Here is a 12,239-nt window from a genome sequence, read left to right on the forward strand (position 1 = left end):
ATGTTTCTGTAAACGATTCCTGCAAAGCCTTTTGAAGAAGCAGATGTGGACTGCGAAACGCATCAGTGTTTACAGAGGGATATTGTTTTGTCCAAATATACTATGTGATCTGTTGGTTTTCAGTAAATGTATTGTGTATAATATTTCATAGTAAATGGTCAAATTGTTGGCCCATTGTTTTAATGGATGTTAATAAATACAAATATTATTTTAGCTTATTTTTGTTTTTTTCTTTAGCACAGTGCCTCAAAAGTCCCTATTTCTGGAGATATCTCCATTTTTTTAAATTTCAAGTCTATAATTGTTCATATTGAACACCTTTAAAGTCCCAGCAGACTGTTCTCAAGCCTAAGATTTGATATGTTATAAGAAATATTTAGAAATGTTAATTGTTCCTAAGCAGTACCTTGAAACATGTATATTTTGTCTTGATTTCCATCTGCCAATTGTGCACTTCCTGATACAGGAGTGTGCCTAATCATTCCTGTACCTAGAGTCTCATAGTTGTATATCTGCAGTGTGAGTTCTAAGACACTGCTGTCTCTAACTACTAGTCTTGGGAGATCTGGTGAAGTCATTACTGTGCTACTTTTCTGAAGGCTCTGGCATGAGAAAACAAAGCCCTGCCAATACTAAGTTGGTTGCCTTCACACAGGGCAGGACAAGGAGTGGTAAGTTAGTAAGATCAGCTGCAGGAAAACCTCTTGGCTGGTCCTTCATCCTCTACCTATCTTGTTTGGGCACAGCTTCAAGAGTTCATTTTTCTTTAGGGTGATAGTAGCTGTATTAATGCTCATGCAACAACACAATTGAGTATAGACTGTGATACTTTTTAAATGTGCTCAAACAGTTCATTTTCCAGGAAATCTATCTGGAGCAGCGCCATATTTACCGTGAGACAAGCAAGGCGTTTGCCCAGGGCAGCAATTTTCAAGGGGGTGGTGCCATCCACTGGAAGAAGTGACACAAACGGCAGGGATGGGGACCTGGTGAGGCACTGCCTGAGCTCTGCCATGCTCTGATGCTCCACCAGGAAGTTGTGGGCTACTGGAGGGTGGCCGGCTGCTTCTTTCATTCTGGTTAAGGTTAGTTCTTGAATCAGGTGGTGGCACTGGGGGGATAGCGGTGGCAGTGGGTTGGGGGTCAGGTGGGGGGGAATAGAGTTGCTGGTTGGGTGGGGGGCACCCAATTTTATTGTTGCTTAGGGCAGCACAAGGAATGAATGCACCACTGATCTAGGGATCTACCTCCTTCTTCTAGGTTCAAGCAGTACCGATACATAGAGGTTTAGTAAAATGTTGAGACAAACCTGCAATTAGGATAGGGGAAAATCACAGGGTAATAAAAAGTGAGAAAATTAGCTAGAAAAGGAGTAGAGAAGTGGGCTAAGGAATGGCTGAGGTTGGGGAGGAGGGAGTCACAGAGGTTAAAATAGGAAAAAAAAACCCTAAACTGTCTGGTTGTGGTTTGGGAAGCTGAGATAACTATTTAGTCCTGTCTTTATTAAAAGGCAGTTGTTTAAACACTTAAACACAAATTCCAGTATATATACCATCGTTTGTAGACAATATAACTTTACCACAAACTAATTAACATACACTTATTGGAATTTTTTTTTTTTTACCAAAGCCATGTAGCAGAATACATTTTGGTCTAAATTTATGAAGAAATCAGATTTTTTTGTTTTTTTATTGGATATGTTTCATAACAGAAAGTAAAAATTATAGTTATTTTTTCATAATTTTCAGTCTTTTTTTCCATATACAAAAATAAATAAAAGACCCAGTGGTGATCTAATAGAACCAAAATAAAGTTCTATTTGTGTGAAAAAATAATATAAATTTAGGTTGGGTAGTGTTGCATGCTGCACAATTGCTAGCTAAAGTAGCACAGTGCTAAACAGCCACAAAAATGCCATGGGGGTAAAATCTTCTGGAGATCAAGTGGTTAAGATACATCATGATTAGGATAATTAATGTCAACCAGTTAGGGTTTACATCTACATTAACCAATATGATGCTGATCTGTTTCTATATATCTCTGACTTTTTTATAGTATTTAGGAGAGTAACAAAAACTATTTGTAAAATCTACATTTTTGACTCTCTTCTGTTACTGAATTAGAATAGGCAGACAGATTAAAATATTTTATAAACAAAAACTCTCCAATGTCATTCATTATAAAAGTATTGGAGGCAATCAGTGGAGCTCTTCTGGTTTCATCCGTCCTGCACTACGTGATCTTTTCTGTATAAACCTGGTCCAAGGAGCAATATTCTCTCTAACATTTTGCATGTAGCCTCACTCTATGATTGAATCTAATAGAGATGCCTAGAAAAGGTATGGGAACAAGGGGATTCTCTGAGATTCCTATGGATCAATGTCCATATTATAATTGTTAACTAGATTGTTTTCTCATTAGGCAGCGTTGAAGTACAGCTGGTCATACATTATCCAATTTTCTTGAGATATTTGGTTTAGATTTACCAAAAACCATATTATAGGAGGTCAAACCTGACAACACTTTCAATTGTATCCAATTAGGCAGGCTCTTGCACTACATAGCTGAAGGTAAATCTAAAGGAAATTGGGCAGAAAATTGTATAGTGATGGCCAGCCTTTGGCTGTTTCTTTTCTCTGCATGTTTGAAGGCCTGCAGCCATTGAGAAATCAACTGGTATGTACCACATTTTTTTCTTTTTTTCCTCTTTTTTTAAACCCTTGAAAAATAAATAATGAAGTTGGCAATAAAAAAATATTAGTGGTCTTGCGCCTCATAGTCTTGCTGCTTGAGCTCTCTCTACATAGAGACTAATGTATACCATATTTATCGAACATTACAGATGGTAAATATTATTACTATGGTTATACTTTTTGCATATGCTTTATTGTGGGAATTGGATGCATGTTGCTCTAAAATCTATTCGTTCCTATTCGTTCCTAATAACGTCCTATTCCCGTCTGCGATACGGGAGAACATATATGAAGATGTGCACGGACTGCGATCCGTATCTGTCTATGATCTGTTTTGTCTTTCTTACTTCAATAAAACTTTTTTGGAATAAAAAAAAAAAATATTAGTGGATATAAATGAAACATGCCAGAAATTGTAAAGAGATAGGGCCAATCACCCATTGAGCAGATATCTTTTCAAGTTACTCTTTTTTATGGAACACTGAAGATGACTTGCAAGAAGTTACTGTACCCTGCCCTTTGACTCACTGGAGTAGATAATGGAGGAGTGTGTTGCAATGGGCAAACTTTTTTTTTTTTAATAATTTTCCACATGATTTGGTATTCAAAGTGAACACCACATGCCAAGCAAACTTTCTATTCTTTTAGTAAATGAACACTATAAAATAAACCCAAAAAACCTCCAGAAACAGAAGTCATCTATCGCTGCACTGACATGATGTAAATGTATTCAAATTTGTATCATATTTCATTGAGTAAAGTGACTAATGATTTGTACACTTTTAGTATACTTTTTTCATACAATGTAAAAAGTAGGATGTAAGTACTTGGTTTGTGTTTTTTTTACCCCAAGTTTCATAGTATTTACCTATGGCATCTACACTATCAGATATCTCCAGTTTGTCATTGCATGCTCCCATTTCTCCTTCCACCGCAAACTGAGTAAATGCCAGTTTAATAAGCAAACCAGGAGTAACAGAGATAACCCAGCTACAGTGGAGATTTGCAGGGTAGGGATCTGGATAGTTCATGGATTGAATGGAGCCTTTACGACCTACTTGTAGAGAATTGCTTCCACAACCAGAATCTGCAAAAATTAAACATAGAATTGTTTTTCAGCTGTGAAGTAATGACGTTATAAGGCTCTATATAAACTAAATACAGATTGGTTTGGTAAACAGCATGAAATTTAAATGAAAAATTACATGTCACGATAATGTAAAAAATTTGTAAAGATATCAATTTGCTTACTACTGTACTCAGATGCTAAACATTGGATACCAGCTAGAACATTAGGCAATCAATTTACCTTACTGTGCTTCTCAATTAAATATTTTTAATATCTATATATGACTGTAATAATTTTCTGTCCTAATATAATTACAGATCCATAGTTTTTCAGATAATCTCAAAGTTCTCATTTCCACAGAGGAATTAGTCTTTCAGATCCAGCAAAACATCTCATCTAATTTGTCTTGATTATCTGCTTATTGGTTCATAAGTACTAACTGGTTGCCAGCTTCTACTGCATGATCTATTACAATTCTTTTTTAGGTTAAACTTGATGGATTTAGGTATTTTTTTCACCCTCACAAATCTATTCAACCCAATAAATTTCCTACCTCCTAAAAGCGGATTTATTTTTTCTTTTTATTAAGTTGACAGGTAATATTGCTAGGTTCTTCTGTTAAGCAGCCAGCAAAAAAAAGGATGCTTGTTTTATTCATATTTGTTATTGAATTGGATTTCTACAATTCCCAAAGCATAGTTACTGAGTTTGACAATTGCAGTAAGCAGCAAAGATTAAAAAAGTTATAGTCACCAATATGAGCAGTAGTGGTAGCAGCGATAGTAGTGGTAGTAGTAGTAGGGCTCTGAGTTGGGATAACACTCCCTTGAAATCCAACATATTTAGCATGGAATATTCCTCGAGTCCCCTGTGGATTTGGTCTATAACGAACAATCATTCTGTTTCCAGAAGAAGCAACAGGATCAGGAATTTCTTTTCCACAAAAGTGTCCTGTTAGTAATACAATATGTAGTTTAATATAAACAGAGAAAACTAGATTCATGAACTATAGTTCATGCAGACATTTTAGTAGTTTAAAAATAATTGATTAGCTATGTCAGAATGAAGTCTGTCAGTCATGTACTATGTAATATCAGCTCAGGTGAAATGGGTACTGGTTTAATCATGAGTGAACCATTGTTAACATAAAAAAATCCTACTCAGTCACTGGTTCCTCTGAAAACAGTTTGTTGGCGAATTTATCTGTGGTCTGCTGTTATCTATGTATGATAATTAATAATTTCATGACTATGTGGGCAGATCTCAAACTAAAATCATGATAGATCTGTCTGTCCTCCTTTCTTTAATCAGGTAGTTCTTTATTGAACATGTTTAGGTGCACCTAATAGTACCAGGACACAGATTTGACATCATACAATGATCACTGCCGGTGGCCATAGCTGCCAGCAGTGATTGCTTGAAAAAAATCAGATAGGCTGATCAGATAGAAATCTCAATCCATCTATTAGATGGCTTAAGATATAAACTATCTGATTCCTAGCACTATCTCCATCTGTCAGCAAGTCTCTAATCTAGCCCCCCTCTGGATACAACAGAAATTATACCTGTAGGAGCCTATGAAGAATCAAGGGGGAACTAGCCCAATAGTATTCAGCCATTTTTGCCAGATAGACGTACATTTCTTTGGGGAGTGGAGGTGTTTGTAGGTTAGTTTTTCGCATATTAGGATAGAGTTCACCTGTTGAATCCACTGCTGTCTGGTGGGGGTATGAGGTGTTAACCTATCGCTTCACAGGCAATGTAAAGAAGTATTGTTGCTGCAATATGACTTGGGGGAATAAATAATTAGGTCATATTGGGTCATGCGGAATAAGAGTAATAAATACTGATGATGTTTTGTTAATAATATCCTTCCAATATCTAATTATTTTGGACATCACCAGAACATGCGTATTAAATTGTCCACATCTCCATTAGATTTGGGGTGCAGGGGGAGAAATCCTTCCTGCCCCATCTGAACAACTGTGCTGGGATCCTGGATGCTCAATGAAAAAGAAAAAGCTTGGAAAGTTTATGTGAAGAGGATAAAGAATGAGATTTTTGGATATTCAAATCACCTTCCACCTCTCACCCTCCATCTCCCCTATATCTACTTCCCATTTCCTTCTACAGGGTAATTGAGCTTTGGGTAAGAGTCAAAAGACCTAAATATATACAATAAACCATGCTTTTCTTACTGGTTAGCCACTATTTCCTGAATCAGTCATGACTCTTCAAGAGATTAGGTAGAGTGGAGAGTCTGAGCATGAAATGCATGGTGCATTTATGAATACCCCAAAAGCTGCCCTTTTGGAATATCAAATTCTCTTTGTCAAGGAATGAACAATTTCAACATATTCAAGGAATAAAGTTGAGCAATAAAGTGGATTCCCAAGGCCTGCCAAGAATGAGTCTGTCCTCTCTTTGACCACAGATATGGTCCAAGTTCCTTCTTGCTTATGGAAATGTTCCACCGTGGCACATACTGTATATGGTGAAGTAATTGTTTAATTTTTATGGTAAAAGGGAAATAACATTTTATATGTCATAGAAATATTTCCTTTTTTTTTTTAGAAAATAAGTCCCACTTCAGATATTTATACGTGCTTTTCAAACAGTACATGATTTTAGTGATTGGTGCTTGGTGATACACTAACAGGCAGGGATTTCTAGGGTTTACTACTAAATTTGAAAGAAAGAAAAAACAAAACAAAAAAAAAACACACCTAATTTTTGTGCTCCTTTTTCTTCCCCATCAAAAACTTCAACCACCTCTGTACATCCAACTGGTCCTGCAGTTGCAAGGTCAAATGATGTAAAGGACAACTTAACTCTGTGGCCAGAATCAACTGTGATTTTCCACTGTAAACATGTTAAAAATATAAATAGAAAACAATCAAATCTTCAAAATGTATATTTACTGTTCGCTTTTAGGAAATAAAAAGATAAGAATGTATTCATTTAAAGCTACTATCTGGAAACAATTTGTCTGGAACACAGACTATAGTTAGAAACACAACCACTAACTGGAAAAACAGTTTCTGGCTTTTGGTAACCCCCTCACCTCTCTGCTGACATTTTCTCTAAATGACCACCTTGTCCCCACTAACATCTCTCTGCCCTCAAGCAGGACATCTCTACTGCAGCCAGCATTTGCTGTAGGTACAGCCAGTCCACCCCTTTCAATCAGGTGGAGCCTGCAGTCTCACTAACCCTCTGGCATCTCAGCCTCCTATAGTGTGTACTTGAGCTCCAGTGGCAGGAAGGCACAATGGGCAGCAGAAGAGCAAGTATAACTCCTAAGATCTTGCTCTGTCATTGAGATGGCCTGGGGTGGGGGAGAGAGGAGATGGATGAGGAATAGTGGCTCCCCTAGGATACAGAAACCAAAGCTCTACAAGTCCCAAACTTCACAGGCCCTAGGCATATCTAAATGATGATACCCTTTGTAGATGTTCCTCTCTATGTGTCATGTGACTACTTTGCCAAAAACACTATTGAACTATTGGATTCTGCTTTATATGCAGACGTTTCATCTGTACACTCCGCAAAACAAGAGAAAGGAGAGATTATATGTTTCTTGAAATGTAGTGATTTTTCTGACTCCTCCCAAAATTCCTTGCATCAAGTTACTCCATACCTCCCAATCATCTCAGGATTTCAATTAAATCCCAGGGTCACACAGATCTGGGCTGGAGTCCCAGAGTCCAGTCAGGATCGACAGTGCAGTGGGTACAATATCCTGTAATTCCACTCTGCAACACAGGTTCCACCCACCGCTGGTGCCGACAACTGTCAACTCTAGCGTTCCTACATTTGTGAACTCAACAGGGAACAGTGGTTGGTTGCTAGGACTGCCTGGTGTAACTAATCACATGCTTGCTCTACCCCCAGCATTCCAAGGAGGGAGCTTCCTCCTCCAGACCTGATGCCAGTGACCCACCTCCTCCTCTCTAGCTGTGGGCTGCACTGACATGGAATGGAGTGATGCAAAAGCGGTAAGCGAACCGAACAAAAATAATGTTTTGTTTTTAATTAATTGATTTATTTCTTGGGGGGAAGGGGGGCTCTGATATAATGTAGGTAGCTCTGGAGACCCTAATTTGGGGGGTAGCTCTGGGTACCATGTTGTAGGGAGCTTTTGGGACCCTGATGTAATGGGGGTGAGTGGGGATTGTAGGGACCCTAATGTAAGGAAGTACTCTGGAGACCCTGCTGTAAGTGGTGGACTCTGGGGACCCTGATGTAAGAGGGAGTGGTTTGGGGATTGTGATGTAAGGAGGAGGATCCTAATTTAAGGGATGGAGATTCTGGGGATCCTGATACACAGGGGTGGTTCTGGGGACCCTGATATAAAGGGGGTAACTTTGGGGACCCTGATGTATGAGGGGTGATTTTGTGGACCCTGATGTAAGGAGGGGGCTCTGGGACCCTGATGTAAATAGGGGGGCTCTGGGAACTTGATGTAAGAGGGCTGACTCTGGGGGCCCTTATGTAAAGGAGGTGACTCTGGGGACCCTGATGTAAAAGGGGTGGCTCTGTGGACCCTAAAGTAATATGGGTAGCTCTGGTTACCCTGATGTCAGGGGAGTGACTCTAGGGACCCTGATGTAAGGAAGGGAGCTCTGGGGACCTGATTAAAGTGGGGAGTGTGGATTGTAAGGACTGTGGTGTAAGTGGGGACTCTGTAGACCCTTATGTAAGTGGGGGACTCTGGGGACCCTGATGTAAGAGGAGCTTTTGGGATCCCGATGTAAGGAGGAATGGGGACTCTGGGGACCTTGATGTAACTAGGGAAACTCTGGGGACCCTGATGTAAGGGAGTGAGTCTGGGTACTCTTATGTAAGGAGGGGGGCTCTGGGGACCCTGGGAAGAGGAAATTGGAGGAAGGATTTGTGCTGGGGGGAAAAGGATTTGTTCTGAGAAGGAGGGCTGGGCGAAAGGGATTTGGAGGGGAAGATCATTTATACTAGAAGGTGAATTTGGAGTGGCGGGGATATGTGCTGGGGGGTTGAGTGGCATTTTTTCTGAGAGGGGGAGGAAGAGAATTAATGCTGGATTGATTGGGGTGAGGGCCAATGAATTTGTCTGGGAGGGATGGGCATGCAGGTTTGTGTTGGATTTCTGTTTTGCGGAGGTGAGTATTTTTGCTGAAAGGGTAAAGTGGAGATTATTACTTGCGGGGGGCATTTTGCACTCTCCTACCCCCTACACTGTGCATTACACAACCGTTACTCCTGCACTCTTTTAATTTTGTAATCCCAACCCCTGCTGTGCTTTACACATTCCCGACCCTGCTCTCTGTGTATTACAGCATTTACTCCAAAACTGACCACAGCGTCGTGTACTCATGAGTGTTGCACTCACTGCATAGCTTGGACCCCTGCATTCTGCCTTACAGACGCCTGCACTATATACACCATATATTGTACATTACAGTTGTGACCAAAATTATTCAACCCCCAATGCTGTAAAGGGGTTTAGGGACTATAGTGTACATTTGGAATTGTATTCAGAATCAAATCCTACAAGGACGTTGTAACTACCCAAATGCAACTAAAATGACATCAATTGTTTATGTAATACAGTAGTAAATGGTTCTTATGTGGTTTCTTCATTGCCACAATTATTCAACCCCTTAAAGACTACCACTCTGAAGAACAGAGGTTCATACAGGTGCTTTCCATCAGGTATTGAAAACACCTGTGGATGTCACCGAGCAGCAATCAAGCATAATAAGCACCAATTAGGCAGCTTTAAAATGACTGTGATACTCAGCTCCTTCTAGACATTTACTGGTGTGGTTACAAACATGGTGAAGGCAAGAGAATGGTCCAGGAAGACAAGAGAAGAGGTGATTTCTCTTCACAGGAAGGGCAATGGCTATAAGAAGATTGCAAAGATGTTAAACATACCAAGAGACACCTTAGGAAGCATCATTCGCAAATTCAAGGCAAAGGGCACTGTTGAAACGCTACCTGGTCGTGGCAGAAAGAAGATGCTGACTTCGACTGCTGTGCGCTACCTGAAGCGTAGAGTGGAGAGAAGTCCCCGTGTGACTGCTGAGGAACTGAGAAAAGATTTGTCAGATGTGGGTACAGAAGTTTCAGCCCAGACAATAAGACGCACACTGCGTAATGAAGGCCTCCGTGCCAGAACTCCCAGGCGTACCCCCTTGCTGTCTCCAAAGAATAAGAAGAGTCGACTGCAGTATGCCAAAAGCCATGTGGACAAACCACAAAAGTTGTGGGATAGTGTTCTGTGGACTGATGAAACAAAATTAGAACTGTTTGGGCCCATGGATCAACGCTATGTTTGGAGGAGGAAGAACAAGGCCTATGATGAAAAGAACACCTTGCCTACTGTGAAGCATGGTGGAGGGTCAATCATGCTTTGGGGCTGTTTTGCTTCTGCAGGTACAGGGAAGCTTCAGCGTGTGCAAGGTACCATGAATTCTCTTCAGTACCAGGAGATATTGGATGGAAACGTGATGCAGTCCGTCACACACCTGAGGCTTGGGAGACGTTGGACCTTTCAACAGGACAATGATCCCAAGCATACCTCCAAGTCCACTAGAGCATGGTTGCAGAGGAAAGGCTGGAACATTTTGGAGTGGCCATCGCAGTCACCAGACTTAAATCCGATTGAGAACCTCTGGTGGGACTTAAAGAAAGCAGTTGCAGTGCGCAAGCCTAAGAATGTGACTGAACTGGAGGCCTTTGCCCATGAAGAATGGGCGAAGATACCCGTAGATCGCTGCAAGACACTTGTGTCAAGCTATGCTTCACGTTTAAAAGCTGTTATAACTGTAAAAGGATGCTGTACTAAGTACTAAGATTGAATGTCACTTGGGGGTTGAATAAAACTGATAATGCTGTGAGCACAGAAAAGACATTTGTGGTTATTTCATTATAACTGTTATGTTATATTTGTCTGACCTACAAGTGCCTCTTTAATGTAAATGTAAGCAAGATGACTGAATGATCAAAAGCAATGTCAAACTGGCCAAAACACTCAATTTCAGTGGGGGTTGAATAATTTTGGTCACAACTGTACATACTTCTCACCAAAGTGTTCATTGTCTTAACAGTCGCTGATTGCTAGGCATGTTTAGTAGCAAAAATTCAAAAATATTTTTTTCTCAAAATTGTTTTTTTGTTTATAGCGCAAAAATAAAAGCCACACTGGCGATCAAATACCACCGAAAGAAAGCTCTATTTGTGGGGGAAAAATTTCATTTGGGTGCAATGTTGCATAACCGCAAAATTGAAAGTTAAAATAACGCAGCGCTGTAACGCAAAAAATGGCCTGGTCAGGAAGGGAGGTAAATCCTCCCGAGGGCAAGTGGTTAAAGAATATCAATGGCAAGAGCGTACACTTTAATTTTATAGCATTGTAATATTAAAACAAACAATAGTTATTTTTGACATTCCAATTAAAGGTTTCTTGAAAAATCTCCTTTCATGTTGTGAGTGCTGCCTATCTGCTGGCCATTTCTTTCCACAACTTCCTGGTTTCCCTACATGCATTGCAGCTTCTTCTCTGCTGTTCACTTCCAATTTCTAAGGACTACATATCCCATGGTACCTTGTTGCCTTCAGCAGCTGCAGGTGGTAAGCCTCATTCAAAGCAATAGAAGGCTTAGAGTTTCTGCAGCCATTCACAGCTGCTTGCATGTAATCAAACATACAGTGATCAGCCCTGGACATAGAATGTTTGCTTCCAGGGCTGATCATCCACAGGTAGTCGCTGCTTGATTATCTGCAAACAGCTGCGGGCATGGTCAGCCTGCCATGTGGCAGCTGTTCACAGGAAACTCCACAGAGTCTCCCACAAAAAATTGTAGTCGGCCCCAACTGCTGATATGAATGAGGCTTTATATGTAATTATATATTACTGAGAATATTATGCCAATTGTTGCAGTACACGACAGACCTTAAGTGAGTGTGTATTAAATATTTTTATCTTAAGTGATAATTACATTTTTAAACAGTCCCGGGTGCTATAATTGCAAGTTGTGATTGATTCGAATACAGCTGTATTCTTATTTCCATATGACACAATTAAAAGGGCGAAATAAGGTCACACCTGGTCTCAATTCCCATATCTAGGCAGGCCAAGTCAATACAGCATTTCATGAAAGCCTGTCAGCGCTCAGGGAATGAGAGAAGAGATTAGCCACATCACAAAGGACAGCCATTTGTCATGCTTGTATAATTACCTGGTACAGAACATCATTCGAGCTTCGATATATGCTTGGGGACTGAAACTCCCCAGTGTTGCCTTGTAAAATACCTCCTCCTCCCACAATATCTGAAACAATAGATTTACCAAATATAATTAATCATCAATACAGTCACAGGCATAAATACATTATGTTTTTTGTTTTTTTTTAAGCAAACTGATAGCACATGCTGTAATTTCATAAATCAACATAAAAAATTACTATAGAGATCTATGAACTTAGCTAACAGCT

At 39.9% G+C, this 12,239-nt stretch overlaps 1 protein-coding gene across 1 annotated transcript in view; it reads right to left on the reverse strand.

The window, feature by feature from the left end:
- Positions 1–12,239, reverse strand: part of LOC149470451 (ovochymase-2-like) — a 120,914-nt gene that overhangs the window by 64,974 nt on the left and 43,701 nt on the right. The window contains exons 5-8 of the mRNA XM_089663746.1: positions 11,985–12,076; positions 6,489–6,624; positions 4,516–4,713; positions 3,562–3,780 (exon numbers count right to left, since the gene is read on the reverse strand). Coding sequence (XP_089519872.1) covers positions 3,562–3,780; positions 4,516–4,713; positions 6,489–6,624; positions 11,985–12,076 — 645 coding nt within the window. The remainder of the gene's footprint in view (positions 1–3,561; positions 3,781–4,515; positions 4,714–6,488; positions 6,625–11,984; positions 12,077–12,239) is intronic.

Source organism: Staurois parvus, unplaced genomic scaffold (genome assembly GCF_062004578.1).
Source record: "Staurois parvus isolate SC_StPar_1 unplaced genomic scaffold, SC_StPar_1.0 ptg000044l, whole genome shotgun sequence".
Lineage (NCBI taxonomy): Eukaryota > Metazoa > Chordata > Amphibia > Anura > Ranidae > Staurois > Staurois parvus.